At 68.2% G+C, this 24,991-nt stretch overlaps 1 protein-coding gene across 4 annotated transcripts in view; it reads right to left on the bottom strand.

The window, feature by feature from the left end:
• The window catches only part of SBF1 (SET binding factor 1), a 65,764-nt gene that overhangs the window by 23,196 nt on the left and 17,577 nt on the right, over positions 1–24,991 (bottom strand). For all 4 annotated transcript variants that reach the window (XM_086743767.1, XM_086743777.1, XM_086743786.1 and 1 more), the window contains exons 2-5: positions 10,847–10,932; positions 5,782–5,919; positions 5,478–5,606; positions 1,366–1,476 (exon numbers count right to left, since the gene is read on the bottom strand). In XM_086743767.1, the coding sequence (XP_086599893.1) occupies positions 1,366–1,476; positions 5,478–5,606; positions 5,782–5,919; positions 10,847–10,932 (464 nt within the window). The remainder of the gene's footprint in view (positions 1–1,365; positions 1,477–5,477; positions 5,607–5,781; positions 5,920–10,846; positions 10,933–24,991) is intronic.

Raw genomic sequence — 24,991 nt, 5'->3', positions numbered from 1 at the left:
ACCCTGGTCTGCACCGCCGCTCCCCTCCCGTGCTGCCGCTTGCCCGTCCCAGCGGGGAGGAACCAGACGGAGCGGGACCGATCTGGGCAGATCCCGGAGGAATTCCATCGCTCTCGGCCTCAGCCGGAGCGAGCGCGGGATGCCTGGCACACGCCCACAGCTCCCCGCGTCTGGGCAGCACCAAACCTACGGCGGGCCAGGGCGGCAGCGCGGGGGCACGCCTTCCGCCCCGCAGACAGCGCCGCCCAAGAAGCCTGCGCAGACACGGGGCACAGCCTCCCCGGGGCCAGGGCCGCAGGACCCCCCTCTCTAGGCACCGGGGAGCTGCAGCGCCGCCCCCGCCTCGCAAAGGCTCCTCCACTCCTGCAGCCCGCGCGCAGGAGGATCGGACGGCGTGTTTTGCCGAGGGAAGCGGAGCTCAGCCAAAAGCGAAGCCGCGGCGGGAGACAAGCGCAGGCCCGCGGTCACGTTCCAGGTGCTGGCAGGGCAGAGGAGCTCCTGGCCGTGAGGCTGCCGCCCCCAAACGCCTCCTGCCCGAGGGGCCAGCTGGGCTCTCTCCCCTTCCGCCACCCCCGAGCCGGCTCCAACGAGCCCTTCTCACCCATCTGCTGCTCAGGCGAGCGAGGCCAAGCCCAGCTGGCGCCCCGGAGCAGGAGGACTGCGAGAGGAACGTGTGGGGTTATTTTTGGCGGCCTCGGTTCTGGGCACAGCCCCGTCCATCAGCGAGGCCGGCCGTGCGCAGGCACAGGCCAGCGGCTCGAGCACAGAGCTCCAAGCCGCTCACCCGGCAAGCGCCGGCCTCGCCTGCCCATCTCCCTCCAGCGGACTCGTCCCCGCTCTCAGACAGCCCGTGACCGCCCGGCTCCGGAGCAGCTCTCCAGGCAATCGGATGGGGCCGAGCAGAGAGCGAGGCCTCCCCGACGCAGGGGTGACCAGAGACCACGGCCAGCATTTGCGCAGAGCGATGGGGGCTACGTAAGCCAGCTGGCGGGCGAGCCACCAGTGCTCCCTCCCGGGGGGAGCACGGTGCCCAGCGCACGCTGCCGGTCACGGCAAGCCGTAGCTAAGCGAAGCGGCACGATCTTCACAGCCGTCAGGAGCTGAGCGGCTCCAAATCACGGAGGCTGGTTGTTTCCACTCTGAAGCGCTCGGGAAGGCGCTGCCCGCACTAGCCAAGGGCTTGCTGGCGGCCGCGCACCGCAGCAGCTCCTCGCTGCCAGCGCGCCGAGCCAGGCTCTGCCCGAATCAGGCACGCTCAGCTGGCGCCAGCACGGCAAAACCAGAGGAGAGCCGAGCAGGGCGTCCCCGCTCCCGGCAGGGCTGCCCGCGAGGCAGCAGCACGCAGAGCGAGGGGCGGCCACCCACCTGGGCTCCCCCGGTGATGGGGATGGTACACGTCAGGAGGTTCCCGATGACGTTCTCCAGCGACACGCTCAGCCCGTCCACGTAGATGGTGTAGATCAAACCCAGGCTGTTCTGCGGAGGGAAGCACAGCGCCGCTCAGCGTCGGGGCGGCAAGCAGACGCGTACGAGCGCGGCCGGGGCCGCCCTCCGGTCTGGAGCCCCCCAGCCACAAACACACCCCGTGCGTCAGCTCTGGGGTGCAGTGCGGGAGGTCTCCCCCTCAGACCGCTCACGGCGAGTCCCCAGCAGCGGGGACAGGACGTTCAGCGCGCGCTCGGTTTGCTCCCAGCCCGCAGCGCCTCCCCATCCCAGCACCGACGCCACCGGAGCCGTCCCCAGACGCGCCCCTGCGCTAGAGCTCAGCGCGGAGTGGGTTCACAAGCTCCGCGGGCGGAGGTGACTGAAAGCAGCCAGGCTCCTCCAGCACCCTCAGCGGCCCCGCTCCCTGCAGATCTGCATCAAGTCCCACAAAACCCCCAAGCCAGAGGTGGGAAGGTGACCCATTCTGCACCGAGGGCCGGCGCAGGCACTGGGCCGGGCCCTGCTCCGCTTGCTGCCTGCCCGGCCCTTGGACAACGTCCTCGACACCGCACTGTAACTCCTGCTCAGCCCCGGGCGCTCCGGCAGTCGGACCGGGTCACCGCTGCAGAACCAAAACATTCTGGCCCGTTTGGGAACCAACGCCGGCGCGGCACGGAGGAGCCAGAGGGCACGAGCAGAGGACGGCAGCAGGAACGCAGATGAAGAAGGAATCTGAGGAATTTCTCCTCAAGGCACCCTCTGGGCGGTTTTTTAACTCAAACCATCTCCCCAGGTCCCATTCCTTGAGCAGGTCAGGGGCACGCGGCACTCGCTGCCATGGAGCAGGGACCCCACTCCCAGAGTCGTGTCCCAGCGACGTTCCTGCTTGTGTCCCAGTGAGCAAATACTGGGGCTCTGGGGAGAACGGGCCAGGCGGGCTACCCCACGCCGGAGTCACCGAGCTCACACCCCCGCACGGCCCTGGGGACACGCTGCTCCGCGGGACGCTCCGCGGAGGAAGCGGCGAGGAGAGCTGAGAGCAGGCGCGGTCTCGCCAGGTGCCAGAGGGGCGATCTGGGCACCCGAGGGAACTGGCGGATGAAGTTGCCGAGCCACTGGCCATCACATTTGAGAAGTCGTGGTGGTCTGGTGAGGTCCCCGATGACTGGAAGAGGGGGAACACAACCCCCATTTTCAAAAAGGGGAACAAGGAGGACCCGGGCAACTCCAGGCCGGTCAGCCTCACCTCTGTGCCTGGCAAGGTCACGGAGCAGATTCTCCTGGAAACCATGCTAAGGCACATGGAGAGCAAGGAGGTGGTTGGTGACAGCCAACATGGCTTCACCAAGGGCAGATTGTGCTTGACCAATTTGGTGGCCTTGTATGACGGGGTGACGGCATCGGTGGACAAGGGACGAGCAACTGACATCATCTACCTGGACTTGTGCAAAGCTTTTGACACTGTCCTGCACGACATCCTTCTCTCTAAACTAGAGAGACATGGGTTTGATGGACGGACCACTCGGTGGATAAGGAGTTGGCTGGATGGCCGCACTCAGAGAGTGGTGGTCAACGGCTCGATGTCCATGTGGAGACCGGTCACGAGTGGCGTCCCTCAGGGGTCCATGTTGGGCCCGGCCCTGTTCAACATCTTTGTCGGCGACATGCACAGTGGGATAGAGTGCACCCTCAGCAAGTTCGCCGATGACACCGAGCTGTGTGGTGCCGTCGACGCGCTGGAGGGGAGGGATGCCATTCAGAGGGACCTGGACAGGCTGGAGAGGGGGGCCCGTGCCAACCTCATGAAGTTCAACCAGGCCAAGTGCAAGGTCCTGCACATGGGTGGGGGCGATCAATTTTTTACGCTGAGGGTGGTGGAGCACTGGCCCAGGCTGCCCAGAGAGGCGGTGGATGCCCCATCCCTGGAAACATCCCAGGCCAGGTTGGCCGGGGCTCTGAGCACCCTGATCTGGTTGGAGATGTCCCTGCTCCTGGCAGGGGGTTGGGCTGGGTGGGCTTTAACGCTCCCTTCCCACCCAAACCCCTCTGGGATTTGTGATCCTCAGCCAGAGACAGACCGCCAGTCCAGTGTCATACCGGCCAAGAGACCAGCAGGTCCAGGTCCTGGGCTGCAGAGCCTCTAACCAGAGGAGAGAAGGAGCCCCAACGACCCGAGTCCTGTGCTGGGGAAGCAAGAGGCCACGCTCCGGATTTGGCCAGTGAAATCCATCCACTCACCCCGAGGGCCAAGGCAGAGCTTCCACCCGTCGCCCTTCTCCTGGCAGGGACGGGGAGCGGACACAGGAGAGGTAGACGGCTCAACAGGCACACCCACCGTGTCCCGCCACGAGCCGAGCCGGAAAGCAGGGCTGCTTCTGCTCCCGATCCTTGAGCAGGTCAGGGGCACGCGGCACTCGCTGCCGCGGAGCAGGGACCCCACTCCCAGAGTCGTGTCCCAGCGACGTTCCTGCTTGTGTCCCAGCAAAGCGGGAAAGGAGCCGAGGCCAGCGCGGCAGGACCGCAGTGCTCTTCTCGCTCGCCGTTCCTCAGAAATCCCTGCAGCGGTCACTCGAGCAACGACATCGCAGCCCAACGCGCAACGCAAGCGTCGCCGGGGCTCCGAGCAAAACCAGCCGGGGAAGACGAGTGCTCAGGTGCGCAAAGAGCGAAACGCGCTGGGAACCATTTCAGCGCGGTGTCCAGGGCAGAGGAAACGCCTGGTTTTCAGAACCAGTCAGCTGACCCGCGTTCCTCCAGCGCCATCGCCAGCACGGCCGGCCTTTGCTCAGCGGGAGAGCGGCAGGCGCCGCGGCGGCCCGGCTCAGCTCGCTCCGCTCTCGCCGGTTGGAGAAAACGAGCAGCTCCCGCGCTCTAGAGAATTCCAGCTCCACGGAAGGCCAGGAACGGCGTGGTAAACCCCGGCCCGGACGCCAGGACGACCATAGGGTGCAACTGCTTGCGGCGAGGGAAGCGGACTGATGGCTCAGGTCACCTCTGCCCGTACGTGGCCTTCCGTCTCGGTCTCGCCACTTCTGCCGGCTGGAGAGGAGCCGCTGTTCCAGCCCCACTGCCAGCCAAGGCTTTCCCGGCTTTCCTGGGAAAAACCGAATCTACAGACGTTCTTCCTGCAAGGGTGGCTGAACACCGGCACGGGTCGCCCAGGGAAGCCGTACGGTCTCCATCCTCAGAGATACCCAAAAGCGGGGACGACAGCCGGGACGCCCCGCTGCAGAGGACCCCGCTCGCGCAGGGCCTGGACCGAGACCCCCAGAGCCCCCAGCCCGGCCACGCGGTTTGGGGCGGGGAGCCCGCGGCGCCCGGAGCTTCTGCTGTTTGAAGCAGCTCCAGTCACAGAACAGAGGGATTTATTTTCCCCCGTCAGTTACGGATGCACGCCCCGAGGGAACGCTGTGCTCCCACGCAGAGCAGGCTGCGAACGAGACGCTGGAGAACAGAAGCGATCTCCTTGCAGCAGGAGAGGGAAGGAAGGGCGCAGCCCGGCCCGCCGGAGAACGCTGCCCTCCTAGGAGGCCAGCACCGGGGTGAGGCAGCGGAGAGAGAGCCCGCCGTGAACGCCGGGCGGATTGCCCCTTCGGACCAGGAGCGGCCGGCCCGCTCGGCGGGGGGAGGCTGCGCTCGCCCCACTGCCCCAGCTCGCAGCCCGTGCCCTCCCAAACCTGTCCCGGCCGCGCGACGCAGCACGCCTGAAGAAAAGAAAGGTGGCAAAGACAAATGCTCCCGCGGGAACGGGCTGTTCTTCACGGATGTGCTGTTAACAAAAGCAGGTCAAGGCCAGCAGCCGCCCCGCGCGGCCGAGCCCCTGGCTCGCTGTTCCGCAGCAGCCGTTCGGGTTCGGCGCGCAGCCGCTGACCCGGCCCGCGGAGCCGGGCTGGGGACGGGCCGCTCTCCCACGGGTGCTGTGCCAGGGGCTCCTACAGCTCCCGCTCCTGCCAGCGGCCGCTCCCAGAGCCAGCAGCTCTTCGCTAATGCTGCTCTCCCCGCCCTCCCGACCAGGGCCGCTGCACCCCCGTCCCAGCACGTTTCGGACTTACCCTGAACACCTCTGCGTGGTCCAGCCGCGACACCAGCACCAGGCTTTTGGGAGCAAAGAGCTGCGCGGGTTGAACGGGAGACGACGGCTCCTCTTCCTCCTCGTCTCCATTCCTGGGGTGGCTCTGAGGCTGGGGAGACACGCACCGGCCGCGTCCCAGGGTCAGAGAAAGGATGCGCCTCCCTCTCCCAGGCCCCTGACGCCAGGGCCCGGCTCCTCCCGACAAAAAGCAGGAACCACCGGCCAACGCCCCAGCCAGTTGTGCCAACCCCCCTCCCCAAGCCTCCCCCCGGCCCCCGCAGTACCTGCGCGCTCTCCACGGCCTCCCAGAAGGTGAAGCAGGCGCAGTAGTGCCGCTCCGAGTTGATGTCGGTCAGCACAGCCACGAAGAAGGTGGGGGGGTTCCTCTCCGTGAAGAGTTGCCAGCCGCTGGGCTGGCAGAACTGCAAGAGAGGGCAGGGGACGGTGGTCAGGGGGGCTCGGCCGGCCCGCGGCGCGGCCCTCGCTGCCCCGCGGCGCTTCCGCGGTGGGAGCCGGCGGCTTCGGCGGGGCCGGCCGCCGCCAAAGCAAACCAGCAGGTATCCACACCGCCAGGAATCGGCTCCCGGGGAAACCCAGGCTGTGAGGGAGGGCGACGAGGCACCCTGGCCGAGCCGGGCTCCCTCCGCCAGCCGTCGTAGAGCCACAGGCGCTGGCCCGGCACCGGGGCTGTGCCGTGCGAGGCGGCAGCCGTCATCGGGCCCGCCAGGCCGGCCGGGCCCGCGAAGCCCCCGCAGCCCACCCAGGTGCCGGGCGGCCGCGGAAGCGACGCGGAAGGAAAGGCGAGGGGTCCCGGGGTGAGACCGGCCCCTGCCCCCGGTGGAAAACACCCGGCCCTGGCCGTGCCAACACCGCGCTTCGGGCAGCTCCCGGCACAGCTCGACCGGTCCGCGGGGATTCCCGAACCCTCCCACGGCCGGCGGGTAATTTTGGCCAGCGGCCCCAGGACTCCCCCAGGGTTTCCAACTCTCAAGGGATTTTTCTTTATTTCCTCAGCATCTTGCCGTCGGCTGGTGAGGAGCCGTGGAAAATTCCCAACGCTTTCGGGCCCTCGCTGAGAGCGGGAAAGCCTGGCTCCTCCGGGGGTCGTGGCCCAACGCGCTCCGGAGAGGAGGCAACAAGCAAAACTGAAGATGGGAATGAAGCGGCAGAAAGGGCGGACACGCCACAAAGCTGCGGGAATCGCTGCTGCAGCCCGGATCTTTGCGAGTCAAAGCTGGTTCCAACCCGGTGACGTCTTCCATCCATCAGCCACTCCCGGCGCCACCCTCGCACTCCACGTGCGTGCGCAGACCCTCCCTCCTCTCCTCCCTCTCCGCGGCGCCAAGCTTTCCCCACGGAGGCAGGTACGCACACGCCAGGCGTCGGGGGTCAAGCGTGCCCATCCGGAGGCCTGGGAATCGGAAGCCCAGACCCCCCGGGCTGCTCCTCTGGAAGGGAACCAACCCCAGGACGAGTCCGACGTCCCCGCCGTCGGCAGGCACGGGGTCCGCTCCGCTCCCCAGTGGCACCGCCTTCCGCGCCAAGGAGCTCTAGCCCATTCCAGAGGCAATCACGCCGCTGCTCAACAGGCGCAGGGAAGCGACGGCACGACGTGAGTGTGAACGCACCTGCGGCTCTTCACGCAGCGTTCCAGCTGCTGCACCCAGCAAAGCCAGGGCCCCGCCGCGCGCGGTCCCGCCCTGGGAGGCGCAGGAGGCTCCTGACACCCACCCGGCCTCCAAGCCGCTGCGGGACTCTTCCCAATCCGCGGGATAAGAGTCAGCTTCCTAAAAATAGCGTCTGCTGAGAGCGTAGGTCACTTCAAACCACAGCAAGTGACACCCTGGGCCAGCATATGCCGCCGCGGTACGCGGATGCGCCCCGGCTACGCCCTGGCGTCGCTCCACCCCAGCGCGACTGCACGCGACGCTCCTCGGCTGGTTTATCCGGCAGAGGCGAACGCAAAGCAGCCACAGCCGCGTGTTCATAAAGCACCAGGCACGCAGGTGTCTGCCCTGCGCAACCGCCCCCTCGCTTCAGCTGAGATCCTCCAGCAAGGACACACGGCCCCCAGGAAAGGCAGGCGCTGCTCATCCGATCCCGAGGCAGCCCAGCCGCGATCGACGGGAGGTGAAATGTATCTGGAGGCTTGGATGTGCCCAGTAGAATCCCAGAGGGGTTTGGGTGGGAAGGGAGCGTTACAGCCACCCAGCCCAACCCCCTGCCAGGAGCAGGGACATCTCCAACCGGATCAGGGTGCTCAGAGCCCCGGCCAACCTGGCCTGGGATGTTTCCAGGGATGGGGCATCCACCGCCTCTCTGGGCAGCCTGGGCCAGCTCTCAGCTCTCCCCGGAGCCTCCTCTGCTCCAGGCGGAGCAGCCCCAGCTCTCCCAGCCCGGCCGCACAGCAGAGCTGCTCCAGCCCTCTCAGCATCTGCGTGGCCTCCTCTGGGCCCTCTCCACCAGCTCCACGTCCTTCTGCTGTTGGGGGCTCCAGAGCTGGACGCAGCGCTGCAGGGGGGTCTCACCAGAGCGGGGCAGAGGGGCAGGATCCCCTCCCTCGCCCGCTGCCCGCGCTGCTGGGGGTGCAGCCCAGGGTGCCGTTGGTTTCTGGGCTGCCAGCGCCCGTTGCCGGCTCACGTTGAGCTTCTCGCCCACCAGCACCCCCAGTCCTTCTCCTCAGGGCTGCTCTCCATCCATTCATCTTCCAGCCTGGATTTGTGCTGGGATTGCCATGACCCAGGTGCAGGACCTTGCCCTTGGCCTGGCTGAACCCCGTGAGGTTGGCACGGGCCCCCCTCTCCAGCCTGGCCAGGTCCCTCTGGGTGGATCCCTCCCCTCCAGTGCGTCGCCCGCACCCCCCAGCTCCCAGCAGGCACGCTGACACGCTCTGCGTGCAACAACCATCCACGAGCGGCCCTGAGACACGGAAAACGCCACGTCGTGCTCCGTAGACCTGTGGACTGTGGCGCAGAGGGATGTGAGGTGGGATCTGGAAGGGAGAGGAGGAATTGCTCCAACCGGAGCAGAAGGAGCAGCGGGCGCAGCAGGCACAGCGCACCCCTGCAGCCTCGGCTTTTATCGGGCATCTCTGTTCCCGTGGCGCACACCTCGCTCGGCACCGCCACGGCCGCCGCAACCAGGACCCCCCGGAAGCGAGCGCCGTGAGTCACAGCTCGCGGCGGGGCTCGCCACCGCGGCTTCTCCGCAACAACATCCCAGTTCTCCCAGTTGCCCCAGGACCTCGGCGATCCCGCTCCCCCGGGCCGGCGAGGGCAGGCAGCGTGACCCGCGGTGGGCTCGAGGGCTGCCGGAGGAGACGGCCCTGGCCTGGCAGGGGAGGACGTCGCCACAGAGGAGACACGGTCACATCCTGTGCCGCTCTCCAGAGGAACTTCCACCCACTACGACGGGATCTTTTGTTTGGAAACGCTGCCGGACAGCACGCCAGCTCCAGACTCCTGCTCCCTACACCAGAAAACCTTCTCCCCCAAAAAGCTGCTGAAAAGAAACGCGGCAGCGACTACAACCTAAGGTACAGCCCCAACGCCCCAGCGCGGGCTCCGTCCGGTTTTCGGAAGCCCAACGTGCTGTTCACCCAAAACACTCCCGACAGTTGCGGGAAGCCTGGGAGCCACCTCCGGCCCCCACCAGGACGGGGCTCCGATTGTTTAAATTCCAGGGATTTTTTGGCTGGACAGTTTGACCCTTGGGAAAAAAAGCAGCTTTCCCCGTTCCTGGGAGAGCTCCCAAGTGCCCCGCAGGCGACCAGGAAACGCCGACCAGAAAAATAACCCACACTGTCGCCTCAAACAAACAGCGCCTGAAAGCCCGAAACTGCGCCGCAGCTCCGGGGAGCACGCCATCGGAAGACGAGCCGGCCTCCGCCGCCGATCCCGGTGACCGGCCGCGCGTTCCGAAGGGCACGCGGCACGGCTTGGCGGCTGCCGAAGCCCAGCGCCCGGGCCAGGGCAGAGGGATGAGGATGAGGATGAGGATGAGGATGAGGATGAGGATGAGGCTGAGGATGAGGATGAGGATGAGGTGTCCAGCTCCGGCGCCCTGCGCTCCACCAGCGGGTTGCTGCTGGCCAGGGCCGAAGCACGCCGGCAGCGCTCCTTGGCAGGGGCCAGCGGAGCCCCTTGGTTTTCGGTGAGGCGCGACGCGGGAGCTTCGGAGGGCACGCGACGCTGGGTGTCCTGACCAGCCCCACCACCACAGCTCACGTGGAAGCTCTCCGGCACCAGCACACGAAAAAGACGGAAGGATCGCCGGCTCCGAGAGGCGGGAGGCAGAGCAGAGCTGGGTTCGGGCAGGGGAGCGGGGCTGGCGGCGGATCCGCTGCGCAGAAACGAGCGTTAAACAGCGCAGGGAGCCCGCCCCAGCCACGACACGAGACGCCGGCCGCACCACCACCCCTCCCAGCTCCCCAAAGCCCTGCACGTGGGCAGCACGGGTCCGAGACCCCCGCGCGCTGCCTCTGCTCTAGGGAGAGGGGCTCCCACGGCCCGGGCCGGCCCCTCAGCAAAGCCCAGGGGAGGCACCGGCACCCGGAGCGGCGACCGCGCAGGTCGCCCTTCGCTGCGCCAGGTACCCGGGGCCGCCCTGGCCAAAACGAGCCGGGGTGCAGGAGCGCCCTTCAGCGAGCCCAGGCAGGCCGGGCTCGTCCCGCACCCCCGCGCAGGGAGGGTTTGAGAAGAGCCTCCGCTCAAATTCAGCAGCCAAGGAGAACAACCCTGCGCTCCCTGGGCAGGGAAAAGCCGGCCTGAAGAACCCGGGCAGCGCCAAATTAGCCCGGGTGTGTCGCTCCACGACTACGACCCAACTACGATCGCAGCCCCGCAGGACTCGCAGCAGCAGGCGAACGCGTCCGCGGGGCCGGGGAAGGATCCCTCCGCTCCGGGCAGATGCAGACGGAGCACAGCCAGACCAGTCGGAGAGCGAGCCGTGCCGATCGCGCCGGCGGCAGGAGGGGAGCGGTTTGCTCGGCGGAGCGCTCGGGAGAGGCCTGGCAACGGCAGGGCCCCGCTGTTCCCAACGGGGCGGTTTACACCGACGCCGCGTTGCGTTCCTGCGTCCCGAGCAGCTGATCCCAGAGGAGAGGGAGCAGAGCGGCCAGGAGAGGAGGCAGCCCCAGGCAGGGCCCGCAGCAGCCATCCCCTCCGGACGCGGCCTGGCTGGGAGGCACCACGCTGCATCCCGCCGTTTTCCGGAGCTGGAGCTGCGTCGGGGAGCAGCTGGGAGCCCCTCTCTTGGGGGCTGCCCCTCTCAGGCCCAGGGAGCTGCGCACACGCAGCGCCGCGGCGTCGCCCACCCCGCGCCCCCGGGGCCCCGAGGGCCAGCACTCACCAGCTCGATGCCCTGGGGAAAGGGGTTGTCCTCCCAGTCCTTCTCCGGGAACCGCTGGAGGATCTGTCCCTGGCCATCCCCGCTCCCTGCGGAGACAAGAGCGGGGTTAGCGGGCAGGCAGCCGCCGTTCCGGCCTCCGGTAGCGCCGCGCCGGAAGCAAGACGGGACGCTGTGGCACCGCGTCAGCCCTGCACGGGCGCGGGCCGCGCAGAAGGGACCCCAGCCCCTCCCGCAAACGCAGCGGGACGGCAGCGCTGCCCCGACCGGGGGAAAACCGGCGACTTCAAGGGAGCCACGAGCAAAGAGCTCGCCAGCTCGTGATCTGGGCGCCTAATGGGCAGGGCCGACGCGCGGCAGGCCTCTGCGGAGTTTAACCTTCCCTCCCGGTGCTGCCAACAGCAGGCCACGCGCACGGATCCCGAACCGTAACTCCCTGCTCCCTATCCACAGCTCGGCGCCCGACGTTTTCCCCGAACGACCCCACCATGCCGCGGGGTTTCACTGCGGGGCCCCCCTGGGGCTGCCCTTTCCCCGGGGCTTTAGGACAAGCGCGGAAATCGGCCCACCGAGGAGCGGGCCAGCTCCCCCCGCAGCAGCCGGCCCTCGGGACGGCCCGCAGCAGCGGCGAGAGCACCCCGGGATTCAGGGACCGCCTGCTTCGTCCGCAGGGCCCGCGAGGCCGGGGGCGCGCTTCCACGCGGTCCTTTCAGCGCCGGATCTGCCGAGGGGAAAGCCCTGCTCCAGCGGATCAAGCTGGAGCCTGGGAACGAGGAATCCTGAGGGTTTCGCCCCTGCCACAGGCCAGGCGCAGCCGTAAAGCGGGACCGTCTCCGTCCAGAGGGATTGCGCATCCGCCGCGCTGTCCCGGGGGACGACCGGCTCGCTTGCCCCTCACCTACCGCCTGCTGCCGCCGGGAGCACGCGCGCCGCCGGCCTCCCTCCGGCGCAGCCCCACTTCGGTGCCGGGCCCGCTGCCGGGGCCAGGAGCGGGCACGCACCACCGAGGGACTATTTTCGGCACCGTTTCCACCGCTCCGCTCACCACCAGCCAGCCACAGCTGAATTTAGCAAAACAAGGCCCCAAAAAAGGCGCCACGTCCAGCCCGGGGACTGAAATGGAAAGGTCAGGGCCGAGCTGGGACGAAAACAGCACCGGGCGCGAGGTCAAGCAAACCCCCCCGGCGCTGGCCTCGCCCCGCGCCAAACCACCTCCCGCGGCGGGTCCCACGCTGCCGACAGCGTCGCTCGCTGCCCGGTGCTCGCGGGCGACGGCGCGGGGTGCGGCCTGCCTCCTGCCAGGACAAAGGGCCGGGCCCGGCCGCGCGGACCGCAGAACCCTTTTGGACGCTCAGCGACCTGTGGCACCCTGACCGCGGTGACGGGCAGCGAGGCGCAGCCCCAGGCGCAGATTCCGGCCAGCCAGGCTGCCGGGCGCTCTCCTCGCACAGCCTGATCCTCGCCTCCCCGCTTCCCGCCGTTCCGCGCGCGCGGCGCCCAAGCCGCTGGCCGGCCGTATCGGGCCGTCCGATCGGCGCGGCCCTTCCTGCGGAGGGGAGCGGGGCCGGCCCCGCCGATTGCTCTGCCGTCCCCGGCCGAGCTGCCTGGGAAAGCACGTGCGCCGCGAACGCCGGCCTTCCGGCAGCTGCTTCGCCCCGCGTTTCCTTCCTGCCCCCTCCTGCCCCCGCGCTGCCGAAAGGCCGGCACGACCGAAGCTGACACCTGGCCACCGCTCCGGGGCGGCCGGTTGGGGTCTGCATCAGCACTCAGCTAAATTTGGACGTTGCTGAGCTGTTTTCACAGTACAGGAAATCCTAAATAAGCCAGAAGTTCAACATTCAGCTGACACACCACAACCCCACCGGCCGGCCCTAACTGCCGGCACGCCAGGGCCGCGCTCCGGGAAGGGCCGGCTCTCGGCCCAGCGGGGTCACGGTCGAGCAGAGGCTCCCCTCCAGCTCCCTCGCTCTCGGCATCTCGGCGTCAGCGCCACGCAGGGAGAGCAAGCCGGGACTCCATCTCCCAGGCCCACGTTCCCAGCGTTCCCAGCGTTCCCAGTCCCCTGAGGAGAGACGCCCACCCTCCCTGGACAACCCAGCCCGCCAGCTTGCAGGGAAACAGCGAGGGGGTCGTGCTGCCCCACACCAAGGGGCTCGGCAGCCGGCACAAAGGCGGCGCCGGCCCAGCCGCCCAGCGCAGGCGATCCCGCTCCGCGCCCCAGCAGCCGGGCTCCTGTTCCAGGGAAGCCGCAGGGTCCGGCCAACGCGGGACCCAACTGTGCAGCAGCTTCTCCAGCTGCTTCAGGAGCCGGCGGGCCTTCCCTGCGGAGCCTGCTGCGGTGACGGGGCACGGAGAGGCGCAGGAGGGAATTTTCACTGGTTTTTAGGCAAAGGACCTCATTTGGAACCGGTCCCTTTCCAGCGCTCACGCCGACGCTCAGGCCCCCGAAAGCAGGGGAGGGTGTTCCAGCAAGCATCACGGCACCGCCAGTGCCACCAGCGGCAAGAAACGGTCCTGCTGCGGGCTCGGACGCAACTCCCGCACCCCCAGACGTGGAGAATTCGGTATGGTGTAACACGGAGGAACGCGCCGTCGCCAGCCCTCAGCACAGGAACGAGGGGTGCTCAGCCCTGCTCCGCTCCTGGCTCCCAGCACGGCGCTGGGGGGTCTCGCTGTGCCGGGAGGGAGCGGGGGATCACTTCCCACACGGAGACGTTCGGGCGGCTCAGCCCGGGCGCGGGGAGACGGAGCTCAGCTTCAGCACTGCTTCGGGGCGCGACACAAACCAGCAGCTGGGCAACTGCCCCGCGGGACGGACGAGCCCTTGCGCCGGCCAGCGCCCGACTAACGCACCCGCGCGTCCAGCGCCGCACGCCACCTGCGAGGCGAGGGCACGCGGGCGCTGCCGGCGAGCGGCACGGCTCTGCGCAGGGCCTGGAAGAAAACCAACCTCAGAGAAGAACGCAAGAGGTTCCCACCCGAAACGTGCAGGCTGGAATTAGAAACCACAACCACCGCGCTCAGCCGCCGCGCCCAACCGAGGAGGGCGGGCTGGGAACGGCGCGAGGTGCGGAGCCAGGCCAGGAGGCTCCGGCAGGCTCGCGCTCCCCCCGCAGCTTCCCCGGGCGGCGCGGAGCGGCACGTCCTCGCTGCGGCCCGTCCACGCTGAGCCCAAGCCAGACCACGCTCCGGCACCTGGCCGCACCACGCCCGCGGCCAGAACGCGAAGGCGGGAAGCTCCCCCGTTCGCGCCCGCCCGGCACGCAGGAGAGGTCTGCCAGGGCGAGAGCGTGAGCGGCGCGAGGCTGCAGCCCCGGCACAGCGTCGGCGGCTCCCCGGGGCACGCCTCGCCGCTCGGCCGAAGGGACGGAGAGCTGCGAACGCTGCACGCTGAGCTGCGAGCGCACAGCAGCCGCGGTGACGAGCGCCGCGGATCCTCCAGGCACGGCGAAGAGCTGCGTCCCCCCTCCCCGTACCTCCACCGCTCCTCCTCCGCAGGGTGGGATTCACTCTCAGGGAAAATAATTCAACAGGGAAAAAGCCCAGGGAATTTCAGTCTCCCGAGCGGAGACAAGCTGCAGCGGCGGCCGGAGGGCATCTCCGCAGATCCCGCGCTGGCCCGCGCTGGCGGGGACGGACGGCGAGCTCTCGAACCGCGCAGCTCTCCTCACGGACACGCCAGCCAGGCAGCACGGTTTTATTTTTCAGCCCGACACCCACAGCTGCTGTTCCGCTTTCAGACAGAAGCACGCCAGGCCACGGCGTCGCCGGCCGCCATCTCCCTGCTCTGCCCGTCACGCCGCGCGCAGTGTGGGAGAACGGGCTCCGGACAGAGCCCCCTGCCCTTCCCGTGGCTTTGCTTCCCAGTGAGGGAGAGGCACCTCTGGGATCGTCCCTGCTTGTGTCACCTTCACATGCGGGCTTCCGTGCTCGGCGTTTCCTACGCGAGACCCACCGCGCCGACCGGGAGCACGGCCGGAGGAGGATGACGGGGGTCGGCGCCGCAGGAGCGGAGAAGCCGGGCCATCCCAGCCCGGGGACATCAGCTCCTCCTTCCCGGAGAGAAGCGCTGGGAGCTGGTAAAACAACGGGGACAGAATGAGGCAGAACGACAGGGTCCCAGCCAAGCCCAGCGCGCCGGCCCCATCCTAGAGACCCCGTCCCCCGTCCCCCAAACCCACGGCACGGCGGGCGCGCGGCCCCGAACAACACGGGGGTGTCTGCGGGAGGACAAGGAGCGCGCTGTTCCCCCCGTACATATTCATGAGAGCACGGAAGAATGGCTTTTCTGTGGAGGAGAACAAAGGGGCTGTGTGTGGGGCTGGCCCGCTCCCCCCGGCCACCGCGCCCGCCCCGCGTCTGCACCGTCCAGGGTGCCCCGAGCCCTCCCCTGGGGAGAGCCCCAAGCCGGCCGAGGAGACAGCCCTCGGCCCTCGCCCCAGCCACCAGCAACGGCCCCACAGAGAACCAGCATCACAGAGGGGCTTGGGTTGGAAGGGAGCGTTACAGCCACCCAGCCCAACCCCCTGCCAGGAGCAGGGACATCTCCAACCGGATCAGGGTGCTCAGAGCCCCGGCCAACCTGGCCTGGGATGTTTCCAGGGATGGGGCATCCACCGCCTCTCTGGGCAGCCTGGGCCAGCTCTCAGCTCTCCCCGGAGCCTCCTCTGCTCCAGGCTGAGCAGCCCCAGCTCTCCCAGCCCGGCCTCACAGCAGAGCTGCTCCAGCCCTCTCAGCATCTGCATGGCCTCCTCTGGACCCTCTCCACCAGCTCCACGTCCTCCTGATGTTGGGGGCTCCAGAGCTGGACGCAGCGCTGCAGGGGGGTCTCACCAGAGCGGGGCAGAGGGGCAGAATCCCCTCCCTCGCCCGCTGCCCGCGCTGCTGGGGGTGCAGCCCAGGGTGCCGTTGGTTTCTGGGCTGCCAGCGCCCGTTGCCGGCTCACGTTGAGCTTCTCGCCCACCAGCACCCCCAGTCCTTCTCCTCAGGGCTGCTCTCCATCCGTTCCCCCCCAGCCTGGATTTGTGCTGGGATTGCCATGACCCAGGTGCAGGACCTTGCCCTTGGCCTGGTTGGACTCCGTGAGGTTGGCACGGGCCCCCTCTCCAGCCTGCCCAGGTCCCTCTGGATGGCTCCCTCCCCTCCAGCGTGTCGACGGCACCACACAGCTTGGTGTCATCGGTGAACTTGCTGAGGGTGCACTCTGTCCCACTGTCCGTGTCCTGACAGAGATGTTGAACAGGGCTGGGCCCAGCACGGACCCCTGAGGGACGCCACTCGTCACCGAGCTTCCCGTAACCCACTCGCGCTTCTTCACTTCACGACGCAATTTCACGGGACAAGAAACTTGGGAAGACACGCAGCTTGGCCCGCAGGAACACCAGCGGCCGCACAGCCGCCAAGGCCCCCGCGCCCGGACGCAGCCCGCGGGACAGGGCGGGACAAGGCAGAGACTGCTGGACGTTACGAAGGCCCTTGGGACGGTGTTTGAAGGCGAAAGTCTCCGCCAAGAGACAAAGTCGCACCCAGAACTACAACTCCTGTTCTGGGAATATTTAAATCAAGGAAATTAGGGGGAAAATGCAGCCACTGAGTGCTTAACGACTGCCTTGGTGACGTCTGAGCGCAAGGACAAACAGCTTGGGCTGGGATCGAACGCAGGACTGGGTGGTGAAGCAAGCTGTCTGCATCCCACTCCAACCGGAACAGGACCAGCTCCTGCGGGGAACGCTCCTTCCAACGCCGGAGCAGCTCCCAGGGGCAGGCAGAACGCTCCGTTCCGGGGCGCCGGCTCCCAGGCGGAACATCCTCCGGAAGGGCCAGCGGGAGCGACGCCGCCCAGCGGGTGCGGGGCGGCGTGGACCCGCTGCCGTTTCCCCAGCGCGGCACCTCCGCTGCCCGTCGCGGCTCTCGGAGGCTCCGGACGCGCCGCTGAGTAACGGGACGGCTATAGAAGAGCCAAAATTAAAGCCTCTGAAGAAGCGGACGGCGTGTTCTCCCTCGCAGAGCCCTTCACCGTTCTATTTTCACGCCGTTCCTTCCCCAGGCCCCCGCTCCCGTCCTCGGGCTGTCATTACCTTCCTCAAACCTGCTCTTACTCGCTCCCAAATTAGGGCGAGAGGTGTCGGCGAGCCGCCCCGTCTCCCCCGGCCGGCGGGCACACGGCCGAGCGGGGGCGGCTGGGGAGCGGGGCTGCTCCATGCCACAGGACCTGCCAGCTGCCAACGCGCCGGGGCCAGGCCTCGTGGCCGGAAAAGCCCGGGAGCGAGGGGAGCCGGAGCCGGCCGTGCTCCCACCGCCCCGGCCCGCCGTGGGAAGGGCCGCTCGGACCTCCCGCTGCACGTGCCGAAGCGCGGTGCTCCCAGGACAACGCTCAGCTGCCCTGACGGCCGCCCCAGCACGGGGAGCTGAGCGGGTCGGGAAGGATCCCGGGATCCAGGAAGGACCGGCTGGGCAGGACCTCCCGTTCCCCATGAAATAAACCGTCCCGGGCAGGAAGCAGGAGGAACGATGGCCTACCGCCTGCAAAACAAACCGCAGATTTGGAGAGGGGGCACGGTACACGCTGATACGGAGCGTCGCTCCTGGTAAAGCTTCGCTGTTCCTTGAGCTGCGGCCAAGGGGAGAGCTGTGTTTATCTTTAGAAACATTAGGGCCTCACAGGAAGCAATTAAAACAAAAAAGCCCGCCTGTTTCCGACAGCTCGTCCCAGGAAAGTGCTGCTCGGCCCGACGGCGGCTGGCAGGGAGACAGAGAGAAGGGTTCGCGGCCGCCTGCCCACCCGCAGCCCCTTCTGGAGCCGCTCCTCCAGCGCCGAGCGGGCGGCCTTTCCTAACCACCTGGGGCCTCCGCGCGCACCGGGCCGCGGCCCGCCCGAGCCCCCCGCACCCGCCGCTCCCAGCCCGCGGGCCCTTCGGAGGAGCCCGTCGCCACAGCGGTCCCAGGAACTTCTTTAAAAAGCACGAGCGCACGGCAAACCGCAGAGCCGCAACGCGACTGCGCCAGGAGCTGGGCGGAGAAGGCGGGACGGGCGCCGGGGGGCTCCTCCGAACCGGAGGGCCCGGGAGTGACGCGGAGCAGCGGGTGCTGCCAGGAGCGGCATCCTCCGCCCAGCGCCCCCAGCCGAAAACTCGTGTGACCCTGGCTTCTGCTCTGTGCTGAGGGAGGAACGGGCTCCGAACGGCGGCGTGGGCCCCGTGCGCCGCCCGAAGCGGGGGGTGACGGCCCGCAGCCCGAGGTGACGGCGCGCAGGCTCGCCACCCCGCTCGCACAGAGGCTGCGGGCTCCCGTTAACCCAGCTTTGCCCGGCTTACACGGCGCAGGGCGGTCCGGGGTGTAACCCCACTCCCAGATCTCCGCACCCGCAGCTCAAGAGCCGCTTCGGCAAAAGCTTCTGGAGAACCGGCTTTGCCAAAAAGCCAGAGCTGTACCGCAGCCCGGCCAGCGCCGCGCTGGTGCTGCGGAGGGAACCTCCGCGCCGGGGGTCCGCAAGCGTCCCTCCGGGAGGGCCCGGAGCAGCGGCACCCAGGGCCTCAACCAGGGGAACGCTTCCCGGCCGGCCGCTCCGCCACGGCACTCCCCGCTCGCCGCGGTCCCTGGCGCAAGGAAAGCTCGCCGCGTGACCAGGCCGCCCGACGCAGATTCACTCATCCCACAAAATAGACAATAAAAATAATCACGGTTCTTAGCGTCACACAAGTGTCAGCAGGCGTCTGAACGCCGAGCGCGCCGGGCTCCTCCGGCTGCGGGGCTGTGCGGTACGGGGCGCCGCTGGGCCGCCGGAGGGGCCGCGAGGACGGCTCTGGGAAGCACCATCTCCTCGGCCACGGGCACGCCTGCGGGCTTCCAGCGAGCTCCTCGCACGGGGCGAGCCTCGCCGCTTCGGGTGCGCCCCCCGCGCCGCTTCGGGGGCTCGGCGGCAGAGAAAGGCGTCGGAGCGGCGCGGAGGGGAGGGCGAGCCCGCTTCGGCTCTGGCCAGCGCTACGGGCACGCGGGGGCTCTGCGAGGGAGAAACGGTGGGAATCCGCGGACACGCTGGGAGGACAGCCGTCCAGGGAGCACGCGCTGAGCCGGGGCCGTGAGGGGGGACCCCGTCCGCCCCAAAACGACGCCCGCTCCAGGTGGGAATCACCAAGAAATCCAGGAGCAGACCTGGTCACTGCAGCGTTAACTCGGCCCTCGCTCCTCCCCGGCGCGGAGCGGCGCGAACCGAGAAAGCGGAAGCAGCGGTACGCGCCAGCATCGCTTTAATTCTCCTTTTTAGCCCACTTCCTCCGAGCCCCAACGCCGGGTGCGGCTGCGGCGCGACGCCGGGCGCTGCAGAGCGGGCGCAGCCGCCAGACGAGCCCGGCGCGGCTGCGAGGGTGCTCAGCGGCACAGGACGCGCCGGCCATCCCCTCCCGGGCGCCCAGGGGCCCGGGTCTGGGGCAGGCGCTGCGCCCCGGCCCGCGCGCCTTGCCAGGGAGCCGCAGCTTCGGCTGCAACACAGCAACAGCGCGAGAGTCAAAACGGGTCAGAAAAGGCCGCGCGAGGCAGACTGCCCTGTCCGGGGGAAGGGCCGGGCAGCCCGGTAGCTGCGGGGTCACCGACGGGACGAGGGCCCAACCACTCCTTTCCCACGCGGAGCAGGCGAGGAGACGGTTCCCAGACGGACAGGGCGCAGGGCACGCGGCTGCTGAAGGAGCGCTGGGTGGTGACGCCACGGGAGACCTCGCCGCCCGCGCCCTGACCCGGTCCTGCCGCGTCACAGCCCCGCGCCGTCCGTGAAGCCCCGCACGGGAGGCGCTGCCGGGCTCCGCAGTTAATCCCAGGGCTTTCGGCAGAGCCGACGCGGCAGCCGGAGGCGGCCGAGCTGCGACTGCATCCCCGGCTCCGCGGGCGAGCGGCCTCACGGCACCGTCGCAGCCCCCACAGACTTTCTGCCTGCGACCAAAATAACGCCTCGCCGGGACGGCACCCAGCGCCGCAGCCGGGGCAGCGGCAGGGCCACGCTGCTGCCCGAGTCCTTCCCAGAGGAGGGGAGCCAGCGCCCAGCTGCGTCCGCACGGAGAGACGGAGCTGGCCTCCCCTGCCCCAATTTCAGCATCCGTTCCTCTCCGCGCTGCGGGGTCGGCACAGAGCTCCCACGCCAGCCCGACCGTGGCCCGTCGAGTGGCGCTGCGGCAATCCCCGGCCGTCGCACGCGGGCGCAGAGCAAACAGCGCGGCCCACGCACGGCTCGGCGGGCGCGTGGCGAGCTGCTAAAAGCGTTCTGGGGAGGAACCTGCTCTATTTTTACCTGCTGCCAAATTCCAGTTGCTTCCCTGGGGAGCCGTTAGCCAGCTCCGCTGGCACCCTGTCCTCATAATTACGGTGCCGCGCCACCAACGTTTCCCCGAGGCCTAAAAACAGCACGTGCTGCGCCGAGGGCTGCTCCTGCCCCGCCACAGCCCGGCGGAGCCAGCGGGGACCCGGCGGGCCCTGCAGAAACCCGCTCTGCTCGGCACCGTGCCGAACGGGTCCCATCGCGCCCAACGCTGGCTGCATGGCCCAGGATCCGGGAGAGGCCCCGCACCGCCAGCTCCCCGCGCCTGGCAGGGACAGCCAGCGCCCTCCTCTCCCGGGACGCCGGCGCTACCTTCCTGCAGGGTCACAAAAGCTGAATGCGGCCTCGGAGCTCCCCGAACACAACAGGCAGAGGACATCACCCTCCGGCGGCGGGTTGCCGAGAGCAGAGGGGGGGCACGGAGCTGCCCTGCTCCCCGGCGAACCCGCACCGCTCCGAAGCCAGAGCCCGAGGGGCAGCCGTGCCCGAGCGCCCGCGGAGCGGCTCTGGTGTGAGCCTGTCTGCACCGGCTTCAGGGCCACCCTCGACCTGGGACAGCCCTTGCCTCCCAAAATCCTCCACAAATCCCGCAAGCTGCCCCAGGGCCTCGGGCACCGGCACGCAGAGCTGGGAACCTGCCCTGGGGTCCTCCCAGCAGCGCACCAGAAACAACCAGTGACCAACGACCCAGACCCGAGGACTGGGGGTGCTGGTGGGCGAGAAGCTCAACGCGAGCCGGCAACGGGCGCTGGCAGCCCAGAAACCAACGGCACCCTGGGCTGCACCCCCAGCAGCGCGGGCAGCAGGCGAGGGAGGGGATTCTGCCCCTCTGCCCCGCTCTGGTGAGACCCCCCTGCAGCGCTGCGTCCAGCTCTGGAGCCCCCAACAGCAGAAGGCCATGGAGCTGCTGGAGAGGGTCCAGAGGAGGCCACGCAGATGCTGAGAGGGCTGGAGCAGCTCTGCTGTGAGGCCGGGCTGGGAGAGCTGGGGCTGCTCCGCCTGGAGCAGAGGAGGCTCCGGGGAGAGCCGAGATTCTTGCAATGATTTGTATTTTGGGGCAAACCTGCTTTCACTGCTTTGCTCCGCTCCTGACGCTCTCCAGAGCTGCAGCACCCAGAAGCACTCTGGATCTTCCACATCCTTCTGCTACCAAACCCAGCGGCGAGGGTTTGTGTTTAACAGAAAGACTGAGAAGCAAGCCAGACACAGCGGAGAACAAAACCAGCTCCAAGCTTTAGGACAGAACACAAAACGCCAGCACCCCTCCTGCCCAAGGGCACGCCGTCCATCTTGCCGGGCAGCACGCACGGGGCAGAAACACCAAAACCCAGACCGGACTGCGCCTCACCGCCTCACACGCGGACAGCCCAGGTCTCTCCCTGCTCAAGCACGCCAGGAAACGCAGAGTGACCCAGCTCCGGCTGGGTTTGTCTCAGGGATCGCTTCCATCCACAGAGCCTGCCAGGATCAACATCTCCCACAACAGCAGAAGGAGCCTTTGTTCCCGCTGCCCTGCGCAGGAGGCGGCTGCGGGGAGGAACCACGGGCTCGGGGCTGCTGCCAGCCTGGGGAGCGTGGCGCCTTCAGAGGGCGAAAAACCAAACTGTGCTGAGAGTGACAACGCCGAGAACTGCCGGGGCGCGAGACGCAGAAACTGAATCACGGTCAGCTTCCGCGGGTGCCTCCGCCAGAGCCGGCAGCGCCGGGGCCACTGAGCGGCTTGCGTTACGCGTTGGAACGGGAGGAAACGCTCTCAGGAAGACGTCACCAGCCCTGCTAGAAAGCAGTGCCACCAGCACAGCGACAAGCGCGTGGCCCTGCCGAACGGCCACTGTCCCCAGCACGCGGTGCCACGAGGCGCTGGGAAGGGCTCTTCCGGAGACCGCCGTGCGCAGTCCCACCAGCGGCGTTTCGGCTGCCCCGGCGCCGCTGTGCGAGGCGGCCGTGCGGAGACCGCTCCATCGCCTCTCCAGCTGCAAGCAGAGGGATTCGAGTGAGAAAACTGCGAGAGCTTCCGCCTGCCTCACTGGGAGAGGGAGGGGAAACGCCGTCCATGGCACCCCCCGCAGCAAGGGACACACCTGTCGCCAGCCAGCCCGGAGCCGAGCACCCGAGGACCACGGTCTTCCCGAAACTGGGATTTATTTGATTGGTCCAGTCCTTCCCCCCATCCCGGTAACGATGATCGTCTAGCTGGGAACGCCGGGACGCTGCGCAAACTGACCATCGCCGGAGAGCCACAGCGGATGAGGACGCGGCTCTCCCTGTCCTCAGGGGCGGAAAGCTACGGAATCGCCAGGGTCTGCTGCTTCGGCACCGACCCACCAGCAAGACACGCGCCCACTGCGCAGCCCCTCGTCCGAGTGTCCAAACCACCCGCCCACTGCGCAGCCCCTCGTCCGAGTGTCCAAACCACCCGCCCACTGCGCAGCCCCTCGTCCGAATCTCCAAACCACCCGCCCACTTCGCAGCCCCTCGTCCGAATCTCCAAACCACCCGCCCACTTCGCAGCCCCTCGTCCGAATCTCCAAACCACCCGCCCACTTCGCAGCCCCTCGTCCGAATCTCCAAACCACCCGCCCACTTCGCAGCCCCTCGTCCGAGTCTCCAAACCACCCGCCCACTGCGCAGCCCCTCGTCCGAGTGTCCAAACCACCCGCCCACTGCGCAGCCCCTCGTCCGAGTGTCCAAACCACCCGCCCACTGCGCAGCCCCTCATCCGAATCTCCAAACCACCCGCCCACTTCACAGCCCCTCGTCCGAGTGTCCAAACCACCCGCCCACTTCGCAGCCCCTCGTCCGAATCTCCAAACCACCCGCCCACTTCGCAGCCCCTCGTCCGAGTGTCCAAACCACCACCGGCCCGTGCGACGCAAACCCTTCCCAAGAGGCCTCTTGCTGGGGCCGGCCGCAAGGAGTATCTCCGGCTTTCCGGCTCCGCGTGCAGGCAAGAGGGGCACCGAGGTGAAGGAGCAGCCACCTCCGGAACCGGGAGGATGTGCCCGGAGCTGGCCGGGCAGCAGGACGCAGGGCGCTGCGGCAGAGCCGCGGGAGGGTTAAGGAGAAGCAAGCAGCGCGGTTCCCGCAGGAACCTCTCGCTATGAGCCAGGCACCCAGCGCGGAGGGGAAGGAGAACCGAGAACACCATCAACGACAGGCCGCTCTGGGACGGAGAGCTAACCTTCCCCCCGGCCTCCAGCTTCTGCACCGACAGCTCCTCAGCGCGGCGGGCACGCTCTGCGAACCCGGCGCGCTCTCCGAAGCAGCAGCCACCATCCTGCAGAGCGACGCGCTGAGCCGGGCTGAACTCCGCAGCCTGGGCACGTCGCCTCTCCGGGAGAGGAACGCTGCTCACCCTGCGCACACGGATTATCTAGAAAGCCTGGAAGAGGCACGGGTGCCTCCTGAGGTCACTGGAGCTGCGTGGGAAGGACAGCGGCACGGCGCTGAGAGCCTCCCAGTAAGCCCAGCAGGAACGGCGCGCTCCCGTCACAGACTCAGGCTAGCAGGCTGACTTCACTCCAAGCTTTCAGGCACTCTGAAGCACATCCACCACCCCTGTCAGAGCGGGGACACGCTCTTTGATGGTAAGGCGAGGAAACACTGACCAACCTCATTCTTACGAGCAGGAAACAAAATTCTCCTCTGCCATCCAAAACTAACAGCGCCGGGGCGCGGGGCAGGCGGCAGAGCACACCCCTCGCTCCCGGCCTGGCCGCCTGTCTCTGCCCGCGCCGGCAGAACCGCTGCCTCCCTCAAAGCGGAGCCGGGAGATCAAAGGACAAGGCCAGAAGAGTCTCCACACGGCCTGAGGAGCTTCCATGCAGATCTTTCAGGATCTCCTGAAAGAACGCAAATGAAATCACAGTTCAGAGCTGACGGCAGAGCCCAACAGGAGCAAGGGAGAGCTTAACAGAGTCAGAGCTGCCGGCTGAGACCACAGCTGGGAGCCTGGAGGAACAACCGCGGCACCAACACCCTGTCCGGAGTGGTGCAGGGCGAGCGCGGGCCAAGGAGACGCTCAGGGCCACCGCCGCGCTTTACAGTGCGCTCTGCCAGCCACTCGGTGCAACCGCAGTGCCATCACAGCGTGGTGCGCGAGGATGGGCACGAACCCCGGGCTCCGAGCCAGGGGCCGCGCTTCCCGACGGAACCGGGAAACGAAACGCTGCTCGGCGGGCGACGCTTCTGGCGGGGGTGAAATTCCCGTCCTGCAAAGAGCGGAGGAGCGCCCCGGCCGAAGCAGAAGCGCGCTTCACGAGGACGTCTGCGCTGCGGCCTGCTCCCTGCCTGCAGCCACAGGCGAGCAGCTTCCAGCCCTGCGATACCTGTCGGACTCCAAACAGCAACCGCTCGTCCTCGCTGCTGTTCCGCCAGGAAAATTCGTGAGAAGTTGTTACAGGAGACCCTGAACATCGCCGAGATCCAAGCACCGCTGCCCCGCCCTCGTTCCCACGGGGGCTGCTCACGAGATGGTGCACACACGCGCGGCGAGGGATGGACGGCACGGCGTACCTCACCTGCACCTCCCCGAGTTCTGCCTGGTCCTGCAGCGCAGACCGCGCCACAGCCCGTCCCTTAGCTGTAAAACAGCACGGCTCACGCCGGCATCGGGGGTCCCGCGGGCTCGCGGGGCTCCCTGGGCACCGGGGATGCCATGACCGCTTGTCTTGCTTGTGAAGCGCTCTCTAGGTTCCAGCCTAGCCAAACCCAAATCATTTCCAAAAAGGAAAGACGCGAGCGCAGCCTCTTCGCTCAACAGCGCAGTGCCGCAATTCACAGAAACAGCTGACCTCAGCTGCTACCGTTTCAGCTCCTTGGCAGCATCCCCTCGGGCACGGTGC

The sequence above is a fragment of the Chlamydotis macqueenii genome, chromosome 1, assembly GCF_036417535.1.
Source record: "Chlamydotis macqueenii isolate bChlMac1 chromosome 1, bChlMac1.mat, whole genome shotgun sequence".
Classification (NCBI taxonomy): Eukaryota; Metazoa; Chordata; class Aves; order Otidiformes; family Otididae; genus Chlamydotis; species Chlamydotis macqueenii.
The sequence above is the reverse complement of the archived record's forward strand: the minus strand, read 5'-3'. Positions and strand labels throughout refer to the sequence as shown.